General features: G+C 39.8%; 1 protein-coding gene across 1 annotated transcript; it reads left to right on the top strand.

Moving 5' to 3' along the window:
* Nucleotides 1–5,790: 5,790 nt before the first annotated feature.
* On the top strand, nt 5,791–23,144 carry LOC306747985 (rho GTPase-activating protein 6; the record flags this gene model as incomplete). Its single annotated transcript, XM_079231095.1, has 13 exons — nt 5,791–5,937; nt 16,194–16,353; nt 16,945–17,016; nt 17,899–18,152; nt 18,352–18,547; nt 18,746–18,801; nt 18,906–19,056; nt 19,181–19,329; nt 20,267–20,446; nt 21,236–21,333; nt 21,470–21,732; nt 22,160–22,234; nt 22,319–23,144. 13 exons carry the CDS (start codon nt 5,791–5,793, stop codon nt 22,876–22,878), a joined length of 2,361 nt encoding a protein of 786 aa, XP_079087221.1. The 3' UTR covers nt 22,879–23,144.
* Nucleotides 23,145–24,363: the final 1,219 nt, after the last annotated feature.

Genomic DNA, 24,363 nt, shown 5'->3' with positions numbered 1-24,363 from the left:
CATTTTGCATTTCTAATTTAATAAATACAGTATATTTCACATTTTTATCAAATTTTTTTTCTTTTCTTTTTTTGAGGGCATTCTCCCATAAAGCCATGGCATTTTAACATCATGACAGTTCACACTGGATTATACCATGCAGACTCTCTGATGCATGAATGGCATACACAGTCTTCCATTAGTTATGAAGCGAGGCACGTGTCTTTGCCTCTGCAAGCAAGTAGAACTGCTTGCATAACACATCCCATGCCTATGACAACTGAAAGTGCAGCTTTGTGTAACAACAAAGACAGCGTTTTTCTCCACAACCTTCCTTGCTGTAAACAGTAACGTGCTATTCGTGAACGTGTCTCAGTCATTTGTACACGGTGCAGCCTACCGCACATATACAGTAGCTGTGCATGGCCATATGGCCACAATGGAGCGGTCTGTGAGGTTAGACAAAAGCAGACCTTTCTGTGAGATAAATACTGCACATGAATCCATCCAATCATGTGGCCTAACACTCGCCCCTGGGTCACAGCGCGCTGCATCAGTGGCCTGTTTTTCCGTGACACGCAGGTCGCACCACTTAGAGCGTAGACGGGGGATGTTCACAGTGAAATAAACCGGCACAGTGTCACACGAGCGAGAATCACATTTAACATGTTGCATTGGGGTCAAAACAGTGATGACTTAAGATGGTGGTGATAGGCAGTGTGTGTTCTTAGACTCCTCTGATTTAATGTGCTGTTCACTGTGCGTGGGTGATGGCTCATTTGTTTCCTGAGAACAATGTGACGCAGCATGCTTCCTTGCAAATTGCTCCGACAGCTTATAAAACAGCAACACGCCATTTAAATGTATGATTAATTAGTAAAAGACATAGCCAGGGCAAATGCAACAAAAACATCCCAAAGCGCTAAAATAAATAATAAATAATGGCTGAAACAAAAAAAGAAAACGATGCAGCTACCTCCACATGCAAAAAAGATCCAAGTACATTTTCAGTCCATCAACGCAAATATGTGCCTCACATTATAACAGGCAGGAAGCGACTTTTTCATTACTTTATGGAGCAGAACAAACAGATGATGCAGTCATTTGCATAAAATGATGAGATTTACACCATACAAAACAGGAAAACTCATTAATAAAAAGAACTGCGTTTTGGCCCTCACTAAAGGTTACAGATGTATTTGTAAAAGTCACCGACTGCATTCATTCCAATAATGTGATTTAGACTATTGGGCTGCAAATTTGCATCGGGACAAATATCTTTTTTGCCGTCCTAATTAATTAAGCAAGTTGGAAAGCCATTAACAGAGTTGGACAAAGTAATTATTCTCATGAAAGTGAGACTTGCTGTTTTAATCAAACATTAACATGAAAGTGCAAAACTTAAATAATCAAATACCATATATATATATATATATATATATATATATATATATATATATATATATATATATATATATATACATATACATATACATATATATATATATATATATATATATATATATATATATATATATAAATAAAACTCTATCCCCAACAGGCATAACAAAAACTAAACTAAATATACTCATACCATAGACAGGAAGTACACAGAAGTCAATGGCAGTCAATGAGATTGCAGGATATCACATTCCTCAAATCAGATAGCTACTCTTGTGTCAACACACTGCAGAAGCTCCTCCCTGCTGGCCTGGGAGGATAGATTTCACAGCATCCAGCAATTATCTGTAATGTGGGAGAAAAATCAATGTGCCCATGGAAAGCTGCTAAGGTCACCAAGCTGACGCTGTCACTTGAATCAGAAGCACTGCCTTGCTGCAGGCTGGGCTCCAAGCCTATCAGCCAGCATCTGTGAGAACACGCATCATTTGTAATGCCATGAATTACGATAATTATTAGCCTGACGATATGCAAGATAATTGGTTTTTGCATGTGATCATGGTAGAATGGAACATTATTTCAGATTTCAGTCTTCTATTAATACAGATGACAACTATCATTTTAAATAAGAATCATTTCACAGAACTTTTAATTATTTTTTGTACCCCATTCTTAAAAAAAACTATATTTTTTGCTGTATTCTTTTTTAGTAGTTATAGCTAAACATAGTTATAGTGTAGTTTAGTTTTTATACAGTACCTCAGTCTTAAACAAAATACATTTTTACTTTAGAAATGCATTTCTTATATATTAAAATGTCGCTGAACCATTGTCAACCTAAAGGCAGAATTCAAGGTCCACACTCTATGCTGGTGCAGTTAGAGACTAGATGTGTTACGTCAATTTCCATGTAATATAAAACAGATGATGTGGGACCAACATGTTTCAATCCTAAATATCGGGAAATGCACATCATTAAATAATTCTTTTTTCAATCATTTTGGAATTTGTGGAAAAATAAAGAAGTGACACAGCTTTAGACTCACCTCGGCTGCTCTGTGTTTCTGTCCAAACTGCTGCTAAAGCCAATTTCATGTTTGCCTGAATTTTCAATTTCCATGTCTTCTCTCTCAGGTAGGTACCCACAACTGGAGATAATGGAGGGCAAGCATCAAGTGTGCCTCTTTGTGGGTTGGAAGATCCCGGCAGCACTGTAAGGGGAGGGGAGGCCTCCTTGAAACATTGATAGTCTGGTGTAAATGCTATTAACGGCAAGGGGATATTGAGAGGAATGAAAAATCAATACTTTGTGGCCAGTAATGTTTGAAGAATCAGCTACCTTGTGCTTGTCTTACATCCAGATTGCATTTCCCTCTCACCATTACTCCCATTTTCCCCCATCAGTATAGAGATGTGCTATCAAATGTAAGATGGTAATCAAATTAAAAATAGCAGTCACCTATCTGATATAGCTGCACTCTACAAAAGGGGTTGGAAATGTGTTTTGTCTTCACATCTCAGATTTCAAATGACGAATGCAGTGTTTTTCATGTCTGCATCGGATGCATCTACACCAGGGAGGCATATACATGAGCCATTCTCAGTATCATTCTCAGACTGTTCAATCCCCCGAAAATGATGGGATGTCTGTGATGACTCACTGAGTAAACCTGTTGTATCTCTGCTGTGTTAAAGTGAAGCCTACCATTTTGGTGAGAGCTTAAATAAAGAAAATAAGACATACAGCACAATAATGCAACTAATCTCCCTCCTACATAACATACATTATTAAAAAGTCCCCTATAGAGCTTCGATTTAAGTCAGAACCCAGCTTTTTTTCTTTTCTTATTAGAGCTGTTTCTCAATATCTGCAACCTAATGAAAGAGAAATAGGTGTCATACACAGAATGGAAAATGTAACATTTCCAAAGGTGCCGATTCACTCTCTTTTGGTAGCCCACCAGGACTGATTCGCTCTTTAATGTGTATCATGAAAGGTTCATAACACTGTGATGCCCTGGGCTCCACTAAATCTGTGTGTGATAGTACACCAGCACAGACAAGTGAAAGAAAGGAGGCACTGCATGCATTTGACCCAGGCTAAACTAAGTTAGTCTAACAAAGCAATGCTCCTTCATATTACATTTGTTTGTATAGTTTCAGTTTATTGTGCAGAGATGTCATTATAAAAGCACTTTAAGCAGAACTTGTCTACATGTTGTAGTATAGTTGCAACACATGAGTTTGACCTCAAGAGGTTTTAAATGGCTACTGGCGGTCCAAAACAAAGAAAGATATTTGTTTGATGGCATATTTGAACATTAATTTTTAACTTACAGGGTTACTACAGTAAAATCTAATACAATTGCATGTCTATAGTAAAAAACAACATACTGTTCATTTAGTCAGACAAGGGCAGATATATTTCTATATTTGCAGCATTGTTTAATTTATTAGATTTCTTTATATTGGACTTGTGCTTTGGATTTTTGTCCATGAAACACCAAAAGGCCTAAAACGTGCGTTGAATAATTACATGTGTCGCAGTAAATTAAGTTAAGATATTACACGCCTTACAAAGGTGGAATGTGTTGCTTTTGTTTAGGATTATATTGCATTGTACAGATATTGCCCAGAGACCTAAAAAGCACCCCCCCCCCCTCCCACACACCCCCCCACACCCCTTGTTGACAGCAACAACCCAGGTAAATTCTCCAAATGAGTCATAAGTATGACCCATATGACTCAGTTGATGCTTAGAAAGCAAAGCGTGTGTGCTACCACCATCTAGTGGCCCGTTGTCTAGTAGAGGGTTTATCACCAAAGGAGGATGCTGTCTCTCATCTTATGCTATACTGACTCTAACAATCCTTCCCAGCCTACCAACCACACACAGGCAGAGCTTCCCTTTGAATGCCCTTGAAAAATAACCAATAAGTCATAAAGTACAACTTCCCATCCATACCATTCCTGATGTGGTCAGTAGCCAGTGTAATAAACATTCAGAAATTATTTTTAATACGTAATCATTCACATAATGTCTCTTACACATTGATTTTCTATTTTTGTTTTTGTAGACCAACACTGTGGTCACCTTAGCCTCACATAGAAAACAATCTAAATACTCCAACAGAGGCTGCATTGTTTTCATCTAGTCCACTCAAAATCATATATTGACCTAATATATCACCTTCCATATGTATACGCTGAAACTTATATGGTTGCAATAAAACAGCAGTCCTAACAGCATCAGCAGGCTGCACATCGTATCGCTCATTATATTCCTGCTGTCACCGTACAGTAGAGTGCTTAAGCTGATCAAGAGGGCAATCACCATTCGCATTGAGAAATAGGAACTAGATTTAACAAAAGCTCATTACATCAATTATATATTATTTTCCATTTGAAGTATGAATGCACAAGATCTGAAACCAAACACTATTTTGCAAGCTATTCAAAGAGCCCACATTAACGTTAATTTCTGACATGCTTTAATTTGTGAGTGGATGCGAGCTCCCAAAGCTGCACGCGTGCCCCTGAGAAATGACATAACGGGAAGTCTGATGAGAATCTGTTTGGAGTCACTCCAAACCTCGCCACCACCAAATGAGTTGATCAAACGCAAAGCCGCCCCCTTATCACCACTTCCCTTGTCTGTTTGGTAGACCCTGCATCTGATGAATCCTTATCGTGTCCATACAGTGCCGGTTCACATGTCATGTTATCCCACAGGTCCCTTCCTACGGGCTCCCACAGGAAGGGTCTGCTCCCAGGGCATGACATGCCATGTATCTCAACGGCTTTACGGTGAGGAAACATGGGGTGTGGTCAAGAGACGACTGCAGTGGGCAAGGTCTGTTCAATGTCTCTATTCGTTATAAGGGTCCCATTAAACTAAATACAGGTGACAGCTAAATTGGAATTTTCAAAAGGTTTATTTTATTTTAAGGTCATTTTTTTACAGGTTTATTTTTCATAAACTGCATATTTGAAAACGTGTTCATCAATTACATTTCTGTTTACATTGACTGCTGTGCATCACAACTCTATTTCACAGTAGGAGGACCGACAAAAATGTGCCACACTCACGCATAAACAGGTTAAGCTTATGCCCAAAGGTCTCGGTGTATGCCTCACTGTTTGTTTTGATCTTTTGGGGGAAAATTAGCATTCAGTATGTCGTTATTAAAACCACGAAAGTAGGAAGTACTGAGTCAGAGTATTTGGGAGGTGGGGGGGAGGGTGTTCAGGCACTCCACTCCCGACGAGGATTTCATAACCAGCATGGTGACGCGCTGGTGACTTGCCGCTGCTGAGAGACGCTGCTCCTCCGCTCCGTTTGGACTCGCAGCGGAGATATGCATCTCGTTCACAGCTCTTCAATAACAAGTTGACCGGCTGAAAGGAGACATGTCCGCTCAAGGATTGCTAAGCAGTGTGTTCTCGTGCTCGCTGAGCCCCAAAACTCTTTCCAAACGGAGACTAAGACAGACCAGGAGTTTGGACCCGGCGTTGATGAGTCATTACGGTACCGACGCCGAGGAGACGTCGGTTCAGGTCAGTGGCCAGATCGCTTCACGGTGCGGGGCTTTACAGTTGTTGTCAGATTCGATTTTTTTTTAAATGTCAGACAGCATTCATCAACTTGTTACTAAAGATATCTGGACTTTCCGACCTTCTTCTGAATGTTTGGAGCGGAGATATTACATCGGGTCGCAGGCAGTGATGATGAGGGTTATGCACGTTATTGGAGTTCAATGATTTTGATGATGCACATGTCTAACAAATAATTCATGAGAGGGTCGCAAGTGTCCTAAAATTTGTCTCGGGATGTGTTCAGATGTCTTACTTCCATCACTTTTGAAAAACTATGTTATGTCCAAATTGCATAAATAAGTGCAAAACCTAAAACCTAAAATAAAAGAGCAAACAGGTTGCAGGCTCATGTCCTGCAACCAGATTCCGGAAGTGTCTGGAATTCCCTAAGGATGATGAAGCCATTTAGGAGTTTATGGGAGTGTCGTTAATTCCCTTTGATCTAAATTGAACACAAGTTGAAACTTTTTTACTGTATATATATAGTACATGCAATTGTTATTCAATTTTCTCAAAAGGGAAATATATCAAATGGAGCTTGTTTTTTTACACACTATTGCAACATAACTAAGTCCATTACCAGTCTATGACGAACAAATAAGCTTTACGTGTGGACTGTTGACATCAAAAATGACTCAACTCATTCCTTTTGCTGAAATGATGTCAGCTGAAGCCTTTGCTTGTGCCAACTTGCTGATGTTGAAAGAGGTGCGACTGGAAAAAGTTGTCACATTTGGCAAGACGCAACTCAAAAAAAGCAGATTTTCTCACATCATAATTCAAACTTTAAAAGGTGGGGTTCTGGAAAAAAGTCTGGAAGTAGCTGATTTATTAATTCCCTGTGCAGTGAAGCTTCAAGCCTGACAAGTAAAAACATGGCAAACAGCAATATGATATAACTATACCAAATTATCAAATCTGTGCATTGTGAATATGTGCATAACCTGCTGGATCATTATATAATTCCTAATGAGCCTGAACACACTCATGGTCATTCCACCATGGCAAAACAGTTTCCTGTTTCCATTTAAAGTGACGTTTTTACTGGCCTTGTGTTGTTAAAAAAAATGCAAAACATAACTTTCTAGATATATTTATTTATTAGTTGCCTCAGTATGTATGACCACAACCAACTGTAGCAGTGCAGTCAATGCAAAGTTTATTTTATAGTAGCCTTTCTTTATTACCCAAGGTAACATATCCCCTAATTGTTAATTAGATGCTCGGACATATAATAAGATTACTATGATGTTTGTCTCCATGAGGATGTACATTACTATTTAATTAGCAGCAAGGAGAGGGGAACTGTTTTAACATATATTTAAAATATATTACAATTTCCATTTGCATCTTTTCTATTGTTAAGGATAAATATTTTTAGATTTATACTTATCCCTAGTCTCCCATGTTCATAATTCGAGCCGATCGGTACTGCTGTGCTTAAGTTGGTCCTCATGGTAACACTGTGTGTTTAGTATAATGGAAATGTATTACAGACTTGACATTATAATAGGCTTGTAATGAATACCAGGTATCTAGTGGCTCTTACAGTCATCAACAAGAACCCAGATCCTACAGCCAGAGCCCTTAAAAATGTAATCACAGTCAATCTGAATGAAGATGATTAATATTGGAGACAGCTCTGTGTCAGAGAGGATATTTAATGTGATTTATGAGTTTGGGGAGTGCTTGTGTGCACCATTATGCTCAGAGAGCTGCACTCCAGCCTGGTTTTTGCCAAGCATTGTCCAAGTGGTAAATGTTACCTCCACTGCAGATAACAACCCCCAACACATAGTGGTAATGTTTTACCACTATTATCATACAAGGTATTTGTAGACAGTAGAGCTATACTGTATTTCTAGAGCTCCAACAGTTGGAAGAAGTCCAGCCAGTTGAACTGAGGTCTGAGGTTTGATGTGTGAGATCCTTCCTGGGGACTCACATGACTAAGCTGTCAGCTTAAACCTATGAGTAAGTGCCTTGCACTGTAAGCAAACCTCACTCCAAATCAGTAATGAAAGTCACATTTTCTATGTGTGCAAATATCCAGCAAGCAGTTAATTCAGGGACAATAGTATCTAAGATACCGTCACAACAGCATTAATGAAGTCAGTCTGACAGTGTTTCACCCTTTGCACAAAAGTCTGCTGCATCTCTGCCCAATAACAGCCCAGCTCTGCACGATTCTCCTTTTATGAGTTATGTCTTGTATAACTCAGACTGTCCAGGCCTCTTGTAAAAAGAAAATGTTACTGTATTAGTTTCTTGAATTCCATCCAGTGTATACTGTTTGTGCGTAGCAAAGAGTAAAACACATAGGCAACCACCGGTTATGTACAAGACATACCTGGTGCCACGGCGCGCTAAAGATGAGTCTATGATCAATGGAAATGCGTTATAGGAATGGGTTTGGTCCCCTAATCAAGGGGTATGCTCTTTTATATGTCTGGGATGCATACTATTCAAATGATCACCATTATAACTTATTATAGTACGATCTTGGCATAAAAACACATCCTATTCCCTGTTTAGAAGCAGTGTCAGATTGGTATTTTTGATCTATGGTACAAGGGACCTTGTATTTTCCATAGGTTGAACATCACTCTATTAGAAGTGTACTCACTTGGGGTCACGGTAGTCTGAGCTTAGATGGAAAGCAGAGACATCTGGTTTACATGAAGAAAGCTTCAACTCTTATTTCTCACAGTAGAGCAGCATGACCTGATCCTTGGCTACAGTTCCTCAGGCACATATTTCTACTCACAGGAGACTGTTCGTTTGCATGGCATGGAATCAAACCTGCTGGCTTTACACAGGAGCCTCATAGCATCCACCTTGTGTCTGATAAGAGGGGAAATAAACAGCAAGTTAGATGTAAACATAGATGGTAAATAAATGCTTCACGTCAATTCAATTGAATGAGATGGTAACAGGCAATTATGATCAGCTCCTTGTCAAAGAGTATTCCCAGCCTCAGTAGCAAGGTACCTGCACTGATAATATAATTCAGTTCAAATGAGGATCGAGTGTCTCCACAAGTGTTGGCGTACAGTGCATTAAACACTTAGTTTGGGTATTCAATGTGCCATTTAAGATGATAGAAGAAAGGGGTATGAAAAGTCTTAGTTTTAGTTATTAGACAACATGTCTGTCTTTACTCTTCCCTATAATTCCCCTCTGCGTATATCTTTCAACAATGCAATTGGCCATCAACTATGATCAATATGTCAACATTGTTTTACATTAAATGGACATGCTGTATTGTGGGAGAGGAGACAGAAGCATTTGTATGAGATTAGATCATCATGCACTTTAGAACTGATCTTGAATTGTTTTGGACGCTTTTCATTATCATGACAGAAGGCCTGACTGCCCTGCTGCAAGTCAATTACTGTTTAATATGACTGGTGGAGCCCTTCTTTGAGTCACGCAAGTGCCTAGCATTGGTTACAGTCATTTATGCTGTTTTTGCATTTCATTTGGGGCTGTTATTGGACTGGATATGGGACCTTGTGGGATATTGTAAAAATATTGCTTTTAAGATGAATCCCTTTTGTCAAAACATAACTTATTAACCATTCAGACCACCATGAGACACTAAAGTCCATGCTAGTGAGCTCATCCATGCTTCAAGGGAAATCCTTCAAAGGAAAATGTGATTTTCAAAAATGTGGACATGTAGAATTTGATTTATGTTTTGTCTCCTAATTGAGAAGCTATTTTTAGTCAACAGCATGTGTATCTAATCCCATCTGCAGGCTATATGCAGCTGCTGGTCTGCTCGCAATATATGCTAAGATAACATAAGCACCCAGGGAGCACCTGACCCGGCTGCTGTGCAAGAGGGTTCTCATGTGCTCTAGATATGTATTCAAACAACTACATGCATGATTAAGAATATCTGTTGAGTTTTATTTGTATCCTGAATCAAAACCATGTGAATTTGGCATTTACAATATGTGGACTGGACTTCTCTCAAAGCACGACACAGAAGTCATAAGCTATCTGTATCTAAATCTCTAACACATTAAGCTATTAGTATACTAATATTAGGTTATAGGTGGCATTCTTTGTAGCAGTTAATAATGTCATTATTGAGCTTTTCCATTTTTGGAATCCTAAAGAGCTCTTAAATTGAACGAGGATTTCCCCACCCGACATTGCTTTCAAAATGGTTTGTTTCTGTTGGACATGCTGCTTCCTGTTTATCATCACCATGCATACTATTAACAACCTCATTCCAGCACTCCAGGCGGTAAAAACCACTGAAAGCTTCCCCAGAGCCCAATAGAAGGGAAATGTCAAATCCGACTCGTACACTTGTCCTCAGTCTCACACATCATTTTAAAAGAAATCAATACTACAGTCATTTTTTGCAGGCTACATGTGTTCTAAAACATCAACTAGAGGGAGGAAACTCAATCCCCTTGTGGAGGGATGACTTATATTATAGTTCTGGTCTCCCGTAGACATCAATTAATCTGCTGCCATTGCTGTCTGACTATAATTTATGGTCCACTTGCACAGGTGTTTTCACTTATGCTGCCTGATTAGACCTCCTCTCAGGATGGGTCAGGTGGTAGACTGTGCCTAATTGCATCTCCCTCACCGTCTTGTTGCACCAGCTGAGGCACTAAAATGAAATTCAGCCATCATTGATTTCATTTTTACACCTGTGACATCCAAATGAGACGTGTCAAAATGTCTTCCATGACAGATTTTTTGGTAAATGTTCTGACAAGTCATAATCTTTGCTGTGATCTTCAACTTGATGAGAGAGGTCTCATCAAACTGAATCACTCAAAACACATACTATGCAGGGCCTATCATTTATGTAGAGCCGGGAAATGTTTGTATTTTTAAGTAAAAAAAACTAAAAAAACTGATAACCATACAGCATCCAATATTCCTTCTTTAACATGAACAAGATGTGTACTGAGCAGGGCCTTTTACGGTTGAATAAATAACCTTCTCAGTGCTCTCTGGTGGATTAACTAGAGAGCGCATATCTTTGACAGTTCTTTACCGACATCCCTTCTTACTTATATGCAGATAAAGATATCTGCAATAAGCTAAACTATCACCAATACCCACTTGGTGGATTTAGCCAACCAGCATAGCTCTTATTTTCTCAGCAGTTTTAACTCTTGCTAACTGTGCTTCCGTATTACTACCCTTGCTGTCAATTAGTTATTTAGTCAAATGTATTTGGTCAAGAGGTTTGAGACCACCAGCAGTAGTCATTCCAGGAATGAGTGTTCTCACTTCCCTCTCTATTGGTACACGTTAGTGGTTAATGCAGGCAGTTATGGTGTTCTGTTAATGTCACCAGGTTTTGAGATACGCGTCACATCGTGATGAGAAACATCCAGTCAGTGAGCTAAAACACATGTGTGGACACTACGTTAGGCAGCTTTAAAGCTTTACAGCACAACATTCAACATCTTTAACATGTTCACTACTGGTTTCTTGCTTTATTATGAATCACTTCCACAACTGTGTTACAATAACGTAGGACAGTTATAGTACAGTCTACAGGGCTCTCAAGTGTCACGCATTTCGGTCTTAAGTCACGCCCTCCCGCCACTTTTTTGGTTTGTTTTCGTATTTCTCACGCTGAAAAAAACCTCTAGGCTATTTAATGTGCCGCAGCGCACAAACATGACCTGGTCGCGCTGCCCTCACCATGGAGGAATCAAGCACGTCTCCCCCGAATCCCCTGGACTCATCAGCCAAACAAAACAAAAAGAAATGGGCTACACGAATAGCCAATCAGAAAAACGGATCTGTTGTATCTGGGGGGAGGAGGGCTGGTCTGTGGGCATACGGAAGCGCGGCCGGGGGGGATATGTCACTCTTACCTGTCTTAAAAACTTGAGAGCCCTGAGTCTAGTAATATTAGTCCAGAAGAGTTTGCCATGCTAATTCGCGCGTTTGAAGCTCGTGGGTGTTTAATGTTCAGAGCGATTGAAAGTCGAATTAGTTTTTTATCAGACTTCGTTAAGCGATGATTTAAAATGCCACACACTAATGAGTCGCTACATAAATACTCGTTTAGGTCCCATATATATTACTATGCTGCATGAACCATGTTTAACTTCAGCTTACTTACAGGCAAGAATATTCTGCTGCTGCTTATCTCTTCAGACGGGTTTCTTGTGTTAACTTGTGGCCCGACAGTGACCCGCTCCTCCAACCCCTCCCAGCCCCATGACGCAGCGGTAATGCCATTCTCCGGGACTGCGCCTGTCACTGTGATGTCAGTAAGTCGCTGGACCTGGTCCACGTTTAACTCATGTAGACTCACGCGGGGCCTTTAGTCCGAAGTCAAATGACGTCGGTTGATTTGGCGTTCAGTGGCGGCCGACACGCTTGAGGGAGCGGTGACATCTCGACTCTCTGCAATGGGGGATCCAGTTCTCCAGCGACACTTCACCTGTCTCGTGAGTAGACGCTGTCGTCCGTTTGTCTCAGCAGCTGAAACTGTGTGCACGAGGACTCCGTTGGCTTCCTGAAGGTTTCCCTGCATCGCAAATAGTTAAGACAAATGGAGGAAATAGTTACAGACTGTAAGGGTTAAGCCCTTACATTAAAGCGCTGCGATAGGAATTGGTGTCTTTCTTTTTTCAGTGATCTGTGCATTTTGATGGATATTTAGGCTCCTGACTGAGCTTTTCAGTGTTACTGCACACTGCTCTCCATCTCCTCCATCTCCCACTCATGTACAGTGTGTGTCCTATCCCATTGGTCTAAATTAGTTGTTTTATTTATTGTTGGTTCAGTACAAGGACCTTTTGTTAATGCTTTGCTGGTGGTAATTCTTTGCAGATTGTTGTCGACATTGCCTTGAACGTGAAGGGGGGAAATGCTCAAATATACCGTGGGTACGCTGCACATTAGAGTAAATGTATGCATTTTACTTATTTTAAGAATAGCAGGATGTGAGTAATTGAATGGATTGTTGTGTTTGTGCTGGTCGTTTCCAAGCTTTCAAGGACACCCACATGTAATTTTGGTTTTGTCAATGCTGTTATGGTCGGGGAAAAAAAGAGAGGAGCATGTGTCAAATGTCTGCAATCGAGTACAGTTTTTATTCATAGTTATACATCATTTCCTGTCAAAATCAAGAGTTTCTTGTGGAAAAGTCTTCCCATTGTGGCTCCATTAAGTGGCTTCCTGAGTTCTGAGGAATATTCATCACCTCACTGGATCCACTTCAAGTGTGGTTGAGTGTAATCTGAGTTCTCAATCTTGCCATAGTGTATGAACTACCTTGCATGTTTCCTCTCATTGTATTCCAGTGAGCAGGAACAAACGCATTGTGTTAGAATAAGGTCTTGAATTAAAGTTTACTGTACAGCCTAATTAATGTGCCTTGGTGTGTATTCACATACACAGCAGAGTGTTGAAATGAATTGCAAGTTGATATATTTCAATAAGTATGCTTACTTTATTGGACTTTGTTGTTACAGTATATCTGAATGTTGAGTACAAATCATTTTAAGGTTATAAAGTACTGGCTTTATCATTGACCGTTGTATTTGTCAGCTCAGTGAGATAAGAAACAATAACTTCATCCAGCTTTGACAATGACTGATTCTGTAACAGCTTGGAGCTGCTGTTTGGGTCCGACTTTCTTCCACTGTGACAAATATAGAACACTTATCAAAGGTTGCGTAAAAAGCCGTCCACAAGTAAAAAAAAATAATATATATATTCTATTTTGTGTGTGTATGTATGTGTGTGTATATATATATATATATATATATATATATATATATATATATATATATATATATGTATATATATATATATATATATATATATATATATATATATATATATATATATATATATATATATATATATATATATATATATCTATCTCACCTCTACATTATTATGTAGAGGTGCTACTTTCACTTATCTATCTTCTGACAATTCTAATAAGAATAAATAGTGGATAAATTAGTTCAAGTGTTGTGCTGAAGTGATGAACTCACACCTTTATGGTATAGCTAAAGAGGAATTGCATCAAATTGCAGTAAGCCACACCAGTGTTTCCCAAACCTTTATTCTGGAGACCCACTTTAAAAAAAAATGATGAACCGTCGTGACCCAGTTCACAATATGCCTTATCTATACATTATGAGAAGAGCATATTTGTGTGCAAACGAATGTTTCTGACCATTTTTACTGCCCTTTCCACATCACCACATTGAATAGGTTTCAACGAGATATACACTTGACGAATTGCATCTTTGTTTCATGCATGTGATATTGAAAACATACACGTACATCATAAATGAGACTAAATAACTGTATTTAAATGGTGTTTGCAGGCTCTCATTTAGCAGTAAAACAAACATATTAGATTCATTCTTAAAAGTAGGCTACAATTATCAGAACAATAATAAAATCGCCTGCGACCCACCTGTGATTTGTGACGCAGTCTCTGAGAATAACTGGGCAACTCATTCCTGGAATTCCCCCAAAAAAGCATCATAGCTTTCATTTGAGAACTTGCCTTCACTGACAGAGGAACTGTGGGAACCTTGCTCACCCATCATCAGATGGGGGCAAAGTTTCCACTCCCATATAGTCACACAAGAGGAATGTCTGAACAAAATGGGTAGATAACTGCAAACATGACTATATGGCACAGAATTGCAACACAAAAAGTGACACACTGTGAACACAGTTACTTCTTTATATGCTTGGCTTTAGAAGGTGCCTACTTGTGCTTTTGTACCCTTATCATCTATTACCATGCTTAAATGATGAGGCAAAACCAAAAAAAGAGCTGACAGAAAGGAATAACAGAATACAGTTGTGACAGTTTCATGCTGTGTGTGCCCCGCCATCCGGTGCCCAATCTGCTAGGCTTGTGTAGATTTCTGTCACTGTTTCAGTTTATTAAACGCCTTATTATGAAGCTGTAGAAACTGAAATTATTTCCAAATATTTTCAGTAAGGCTATACATTAGTGCAGGGATTAGTATACACATCGTTATTATAGAGTTCATTTTTTGCTTTTTTTGTCTGATGATGAACAAACCAAACTGTTTACAGTTTTTGATCTAATCCTCCAAAGCTAACCTGCTCCTGAGCGGGTTATCCATGCAGCATAGGTTACCATGGTGATCTAACCCGTGAGCCAGACTCATCATACAGGAAAACACCAGTTAAAGTCAAAGATCGCTGAGTGACCCATTAATCTCACTTTGTGGGACAGGTCCCAGGTCTCCAGCTTAGAGGATATTGTCATTCTTGTTTAATTGTAAAAGTCAAAATGTTTCTTAGTACCAGCTTCTAAATTGTGAGGATTTCCTGCTTTATTTTGTTACAGTGTGTGACTGTGAATTAAGTATTAAAGAAATACAGTACTTAATTGTGTATGCCAAATGAGTAATCAAAATGAAAAGTAGCATTACTGTACATTCAATGTCCAGGAAAATAGAAATATCTTGAGGAAAAGAGTTATATCAGGATGCATATCATTTATACAATCAATGATTATCTAGCTGTATTGTGTCTGTCTCATGTCTCTGTCCTGATCGAAGACACCCGTTGCTGATCTATTGCTGATTATTTGCCCTTTGGTTCCCAACTGCAGACAGAGTACAGGCCAGTGACCGCCGTCTTTGTACAAAAAGCCAGCCAAAGAAAGCCTGTTTGCAATATCACGTTCTCTGTGATGTACTTTGTCCTGCTGTATGTACTAGAACATAGTATGCTATTGTAGCACAGCCCTAATTCTCATTTAATGTGAGTGAGCCACTTCAGTGTAAGCCTTATCCTGATAACGAGTTACTAAGCCTCTTTGGAGCATGGCTCGTATGATTGGCTTGACCGTACTGGATCAAAGAACTGTAATCTGCTGCATGGAGATACTCAAAGGTTGAGGATTTAAGATCAAGTATTTGCCCCGTCATTACCACAGTACTACATATTCAGAAGGCCTTAATTGCGGCAATGTTTACTAATATAGTGTGTTTTTTATGAAAATGTTTTTCATGCTAAAATCAAGGAGTTAATATCATTTAAACATATCTGACATCTTTAAAGTGTTAGCTGCCATAACCTTCAGCTGGCAAGTAAAGCGAAGGTATTTGTCAGTTCATACAAAGGGAGGGTTTGTAGAGGATGGGATTTGTCATGAATGTTGAAGGCGACAGCAATGATAGATGTACCTAATGTGTGTGTGTGTACAGGGTGACTTTACCTGGAACAGCGTGTCAGGACGTAACGTTGGCCTGAAGCCCGTCCCTTTGCAAAGCCTCTCGGAGTTGGAGAGGGTTCGTCTCCAAGACGTGGCCTTCAGGCGATTGCTTCGGAATCGCGACCCCGGCTGCCACATCACCATCCCTAAATGTATTGAGACACCCACTCACACTATTAGCCCCTCCCTTAGTCATTAAGTTGCTCCTCTGTCCCAAGCAAATGGTCTTCTAACACACACACATGCAGACTAGAAATGTTTATTTTACATGAAAAGAATGATTTTCTTTTTTTGTGTAAGTGTGTCTTGCTCCCTATTGATTGCGATTCATTCGTACACCTTATTAGATTTCACGGTGTGAGATTGTCTACCTTAAACATATTGTAATGACCGTTGCAATCTCAGACTACTCTTTTTTGTAAACTAGATTTTGTAAACTAGATTGTGTATTTAGTAGATAGACTCTTGTTCTGGTCATATGGTCTTTTGTTACATTATTTATTTTGTTCACATCTAACGCAAATTACATTGTCAAAAAGAAAAGAACGTTTTGAAATATATGATATTATTGTCTGTGCAAAAGCTGTTGCACACCTGTAAATGGGTTATGAATTAAGTTTCAAACGCCACTTCTCCACCATTTAGGAAATGAGTCTAAGAATGTCAAGTGGAGCGAGCCAGAGCAGGGGCATAATTACCTGGGTTCTGTTTTTTTTACCTGTGACACCTCTGCTTCTCTTCAGATGGCCACAAGCACAAGAAGTTACTCAGGCGGAAGTTGGATTCATTATCAAAAGAGAAGAGTAAAGACAAAGGTATTGTGGGATATACTGGAAAGACTCCACTGTTTGTGCTCTCCATTGGGAATTGTATTGAGATAAGAATGTCTAACACACTCAGTTATATTATTGTTAGTCTTTCCAAACCAGGGAAGATAAACAGTTCTTTTTAGGTCTGTGGGAGAGCCACTGAGTCCTGTCAGTTTATTCCCCTTCCAGTTTCTAATCTAGTTAGCCGAGCCAGACACACGAAAACATACTCTTTTATCCTTTTGGCTGAAGCGGTATAGACTCACTGAAGCAGACATTCTCAGCCGCTGAGTGATCAGAATCTACAGTACGGTAAAGGAGTCTCAGAGGGAGCTGTGATCTTCAACCACCGTTTGACTGCCCCGCCCGCTGCAACAATCTGGCAGCAAAAGGATGTTCTCTGTCAGCCGAGGGAAATAACAAAAACAATCTTAAGTGGTGGTGGTTCATTCATTACAGCTTATCCTCCAGCACGGCCAGCCCCCTCTTTCCTCTTTTCCCCTTTTGTTTACAAAAGCACTTCAGAAAGTATGCGCTCTCTGACTCTGAATACTGTGTACACTGCAGACTACTGTTCTTTTTTTCTTCTTTTCATATTCATTTTGAGTAGCATTTTGTAATTGTTACTCAAATATTTAAATTGGATTTTTCCCTTTTTATATACTGACATTCAAATGGCAGCATGTATTTAAAAGGTCAGCTTTGAATATAAAGAATGAACGCAAAGACAAGTTAGTGGTGCTCTGTACAGAAAATCAAAGTCCCAAAGGTTAACATATATAATGTACTGACATGACTGACACATCTTTAATCTAATTCAACATCTCCCGGTTGACTTGGAGCCAACAAGATTTAAATCTCCCTATCTTGCCCTTTCTCCTCACACAGAGACTATGCCCCAGGCGTTTGGCATACCACTGTCGCAGGTCATATCCAACGACCGCACACACAAGCAGCGGCACGATCCCCCGCGGGAGGAGCACAGTGAATTTATGCTGTCCTTCCTCCACTTCAACTCCAGCTTCAAGAGGGGCAACAAGGAGCTCTCCAGCAGCAACTCGTCCCTCAGCTCCACTTCTGAGACCCCCAATGAATCACCTCTGCTCAGCACACCAGACGCAGCCCCGCGGACACGCAGGAGGGTAGGCTTCTCCTGTCGATAAAGCCCACAGGCTGTTGTATAGCAAAAGGAATCTGTCGGATTAAACTTTCACATTAGATTTCTCAGGGAATTTGTGACTTTTTTTGGGGGGGATATTCATTCAGTGAGTTGCCATTAAATGACTGCACCACATGTTATCACAAATGTGACTGTATGGTTGTCGCCCATCTGCTTGACAGGGCGGAGTATCGGTGGATTGCATCACCGATCTTGACGATAACCAGTCTCGGCTCTTGGAGGCCCTTCAGCTCTCTCTCCCAGTGGAGGCAGCTGGCGACAGGAAGAAGCGCCATGACAAAAAACTCAGCCTTAACCCTATTTACAGGCAGGTGCCCAGGGTAGTGGATCTCTGCTGCCAGCACCTGGAAAAAAATGGTACACTTAATCAAAGTTGAACCGTAACACTCTAATGTTTAGTATTTGATATAAAAAGTACCTATAAATATTGAGAATGTTATGATGTAGTATTGGTGTGTTCATAACCTTGTGAATCATACAGTTTGAATGTCTTTGAGGCTAAATGTATTATCCACAATATTGGCACGAATTGATTATCGTCATCTTTACTTTTAGGCCTGAAGACGGTTGGAATTTTCCGTGTTGGAAGTTCCAAGAAGAGAGTACGACAGGTACAGTTTCCGCTGGTTAACTGTAACGCACATCTCGACTGACATTAATTGTGTCAACTCTGAGCAATATTTTGCTGTAACAATTGTTACAATGCTTCATCCAGCTCCGCAAGGACTTTGACCAGGGATGGGAGGTGCATTTGGGTGAGGAGCACAATGTCCATGATGTCGCTGCATTGCTGAAAGAGTTCCTCAGAGACATGCCTGACCCACTGCTAACAAGAGAACTCTACACAGCCTTCATCAACACAATGTGTGAGGAAAACACACATACACACACACACACACCAAAAAGTCACCATGTGGTACATGTTAGTTACAGTTGTGTTGCATTTATTTTTATTTACATCAATGTGGTGGCCTTTTTTATTTCCTGCAGTGCTGGATAATTCAGACCAAGAGAGCGCCATCCAGCTCCTGATATGTCTGCTTCCTCCCTGTAACAGCGACACGCTGCAGCGCCTCCTCTGCTTGTTGTCCACCGTGGCCGCACATGCTGAAGACCGCTTGGACAATGACGGACAAGAGGTAAAGAAACTGTACATGCCCTGTGTTATGGTCGTGGTGTCAATATTTTGGCATGGCATCGAGCTTAGACGGCCAAGGACAAACTATGGCAATATGTCACACATTTGGACACTTGTTGATTCACAAGTTAATTATTTACAAGTGTATGTGATTGAGATGAATCCCAGCCGCCATCTGAATTCAGTAAAACGGATACCTGCAACCTCTAGTTTGGAGAAAATTATGTGCCAAAGCGCTGCACATTTTGCATGATGATCCATTGTGGGATGCACAAATGACACTAACAACACACCACTGATGCTGTGCTTCTACATACATTCATACTGCTTATTCATAACATCTCTCCAGTTTGGGGGTTTTAAACAATTGTATTGGAAGTAGTTTGCAGCATAGAGGGAAGCAATTTAATTTAAAAAGTTAGGTACAAATCATTTTTTCATATTCATTTTATTTTTTAAATACTAATCATCACAGTGGAGATGAATTGTTTCCCACGGTACTGTAACAGTGAACAAGAGGTCCGCTTGGTCTCTTTGAACAAAAGAAGGCAGAGCCGGGCTTATTGATGGTGGCAGGGCTGTTTTATGTGCACATTCCCAACATTTCAAGAATGACAAGGAGGGTCCGTCGACAACAAAAGACTTTGGAAACCATAATTGCAGTACTGTGTGTACAAGTTGTCATTCCTGTGTGTAAGGACATGGGCAGATTAAAAGAAAATCAAGGGTAATTTAGCTCCGTTGTTAACTTTCATATAAATTATTTCTTCCAAAAAAACATTTCTTGAAATTGCAGGGGTCACCTTTATAAAATAATCACATTGAAACAACTTGGCTGTGATGTGAGAGGTTTATGAGCACGGCTGCTGCATTAGATTAGTTTGATTTAACCTAAATATCCTGGTTAAAAATGTAACAAATATATTCTGTCTGTTTAGATCAAAGGAAACAAGATGACATCACTCAATCTAGCGACCATCTTTGGACCCAACCTCTTGCACAAGCAAAAAAACTCAGACAAAGAGTTTGCAGTCCAGAGTTTTGCCCGTGCAGAGGAGAGCACAGCCATCATCAGCGTGCTCCAAAAGATGATCAATACATATGATACGCTTTTTATGGTAAGCCTTCCTTACTGCAAACCAAAAGGCATCTGAACAGTTGAAGACAGCCCTGGGCTTAATCAAACAATGTCACGGATTAGTCAGGCCTGGGAGTGATTCTTGAGCTTAACAGAGTGGAGCCACCAAATGAAATGTAAACATTAGCTTTATAGGTTCCGAGAAGGGCTACGCTCTTATAGTCACCTATAAAACAAGGCAGTGTCACAGTAAAACAGTGAACCCTATGAAATGAAGTTCAGGGAATACTCTTTTCAGTGCATGGGAAATGAGAAGCCTCTCTGGATAGGTCAATAACTGGCCTTCCAGTCTCTGTTTTGTTTATAGACAATGATTGGGAGCGAGGGCAAGATCCTCATCTGCATCATGTTTTCTGCTCCTCACCAGAAACTTAAGTGCAGATGCACTTAATTCGAGAGTCTGACAATGATCTTTTAAGGAAGCTAGAGGGCAAAAAAGCTCATCACACATTTGCTCTGTGTCATTAGTTCAGCCTTTCTAAACTGCTGTTGATCTTTTTCACCTTTAACATACAAACATGATGTGTCTGCAGCTTTAGCAAATCTAATATGCTCTGGTGATACAGTAATGCTGTCATTTGTCTGTAGTACAGATGCATCGTATACACTTCTCCACGGTAAATATTGAGAAGTTGATCATCTATTTTGGGTTCAATGAAAGTGTGGTTAATTATTAAGCACAGTGAAATTAATGTGATAAATAATACAGTTTTACGATTGTTATCCCTTTGTTATGAGCTTCAGTGAAACTGGATTTTGACTCTCCTAGGTTCCTGCTGACCTTCAGAATGAGGTGCTGGTGAGTGTGCAAGATACTGATCCTGACGTTGTGGATTACTTACTGCGGAAAAAGGCCTCTCAGTACTCGTGAGTTTTCACTGTTGTCTCAATATGTGTGATTCCTTCAGTCCAAGCCTCCAAATCATCAAGATGAGCAATACATTATTCCCCCTCCTGGTGATGATGATCTATAATCTTTATTGCATGTTGTCTGTTTCTGCAGTGAGCCAGGCCTTCCTAGAGCAGGGGATTCCTTCTCTCTGACTGAGAGATGCGTATCCAATGAGTCCATCAAAGCATCTAGTGGAGAGGTGTCTCCCTATGATAACAACTCTCCTGTCCTGTCGGATCGACTGCTGTGTACATACCCGGAGGATAGCGGCCCCCTCTCAGACAGGAGCCCCAGACTTTCTGGGCAGTACAAAATCAGCGGCCATTCTGAGGACGGATCTGACTGCACCTCTCTTACACTTTCTACGGATAAAGGTGAACTACATTTATTGCAAAATATACTTTAGTATTATAAAGAATAATTTAAAAGAATAGGTTGACATTTTGGAAATACTTATTGGCTCCGTGTGTGTGTGTGTGTGTGTGTGTGTGTGTGTGTGTGTGTGTGTGTGTGTGTGTGTGTGTGTGTGTGTGTGTGTGTATATACATAGTAGTAGAAGTGTATATATAAGTCATGTTAATGTGATGGATGTGTCAAATAAAATAAAAACAGCAGAGCAAACGGAGGTCCAAAGTTTGGACTCACCTGATAAATGTGTTTTTCTCCTTTTCTTCAATAATAAATATTTTAACAAAGACAAAAAGAGTACACTGTATGTATTATTTACATTTGGCAAAAAGAAGAATGGAATGATAAAGCCGTATGTTTAGTCAATGTCACAATTGTTTTGTTCCCTTTTAGAGGCCTCAACTGATAATTTCTGGGACACCTGGCATGGACTATTCAACAAGGAGCTTACCAGCCATCATATTACTGGTAACAACATATGTTGTACATGTTGCTGCAGATGGTCCAGAGATATGTGATGAATGCTGGATGCTAATGAATGGTTTCTCCCAGGCTCCCTCGGAGACGTGTCGGAATGTGAGTCGTATGGATCTTCAGAAGGGCTGAGCAGTCACCAAGGTAACAACAAGCTGCCCGTCAGACAGTCACAAACCTCATTGGGCGTGCTGGAAATCAGGCCACACCCCCCCGTGACTCGCCGCTGCAGTGGCCCTCATGACCATAGAGGACAAAGACAACTTCAACCATCATTACATCAGGGATTGAGCAGCCAATCAGCAGCCGTCAGCTCTGACACCTTAGCAGAAAGAACAGGACAGCCAGCATGTCCATCGCTTAAGACTGAGACAGACGGTGTGTCTCCCTCTCACTACTCCGGACAGCTGAGGGAGACCCATATCTCTTACTCCACGCCCTCCCTCTTTACGTATCAGCCTGACACCCAAACCCCACAGCAGTGCCAGGCAAGCCCTGGCCCCCAGACTGTAGATACTGCAGATGCCTCTGGACAAGAAAAGGGCCCTGGTACACCAAACTGGCAGACGGAGAGGTGGCATATATGGAATATACTGTCAAAAGAAAATGCAGACGCTCTGCCAGAGACATTGGTGTGATGCACCCTGTGACTATGTTGAACAACGCTCCAAATATGTGGCAGGAGCCATTCTCCTGCCACATCATTAGTCGCTGAAATGCTACTGTGTGTCCGTATATGCAGTATTAGTTCATGGTTCTCATTAATAGACTGATGGGACTTTACATCAACCACCATTTAAGATAGTATTGATGGTGCTGTTATTTTGAAGGGGCTTTAACTGTTTATATATTCATATTGTTGTGTGTTAACATGATGTAAATTATATTTTTTTAGTTAACACAAATTATTTGAAATACAACGATCAAAAACTTGTATTTAGACCTGAATGTCATAATTAGACTTGAATAGTATTTGAATTTGAAAGCATGAATGTTTTTAAGCTGAATGTAACGATATAAATTCTGTTCATGTTGTCAAATTTAGATGTGTATTATTATTATTATTATTATTATTATTATTATTATTATTATGTACTTTAGCTACTTTAACATTTAGTTTTGTTACTAGCTCCAATTATAAACTACCTGTGGAAATGCAGCAGAATGAGAATTTAAGAATGTGTGTATCTAATGTATATAAATGAAGGAGAATAGCTGCATGAAATGAATTTGAATAATTTCTATGGTATGAGACAATCTAAATGTAACATGAATGGAATAAGTGATTATAAAGTACAGTAGTGTGGGTCAGGACATGCATCCATGTTTAAGTTATGTTTTGTCTAATATTCTTTGGAATACAGTAAGAGCCTCTCTTCCTTCATGGTTAGTTGCCAGCACTTGTCATTTCCCCCCATCGTCATGTAATTACCTATAGCATAGATATATTTAAAAGTGTCCACAGCTTAAAAAAAAGTAAAGAATATAATCACCAATGTAGGAAAAGAATGTAAATGTCCGCAGGGTGCATAATAAATTCCTTTCAGGAGCTGTGTTTTCTGGTGCATGGTAACAATCTATTGTGACCTTTCACTTCGGAGTTAATTTAGGAATCGGCATAAAGTTCAATCAAATGGTTACTTAGTTATGGTGGGCAGGACAGATTCTCCTCCAGTCAAAAAACACTATGAAACAAGTATCTGAAATGGCCACAAGAGGGAAGTATAAGACCAGGAAATAGTTTTCAGTTTCCCTTTCTTCCCCAAACTGTAATCCTTGTGCATTGTGGGTATACAGTGGGTTTTTAATGACTCGCTACACACTGAACAGCTATTAATTCAGTTACATTCTTATTAGACACCTTTTCCCACTATGATAGGGATATTGGGGATTTCATGTGGTATGGATGATATCTTTTTATATATTCGTAAAGATCTCATCTTTCACTCTTGTCTTCTATTGCGACGATTGAAAAGTGCATTTTCTTTTATCAACAGTAATCTTGCTTTACGTGACTAAGAAAAGAGAGATCTGAGCCGAGACAATAACAGTAACATTTACCACTAAGTAAACTTTTAAAGTTCTGGAATTGCAAGAAGTACCCACAATAAGTAGGCAATTAC

The sequence above is a fragment of the Taurulus bubalis genome (genome assembly GCF_910589615.1).
Source record: "Taurulus bubalis genome assembly, chromosome: 15".
NCBI classification, from domain to species: domain Eukaryota; kingdom Metazoa; phylum Chordata; class Actinopteri; order Perciformes; family Cottidae; genus Taurulus; species Taurulus bubalis.
This window is presented reverse-complemented; position numbering and strand designations above follow the sequence as displayed.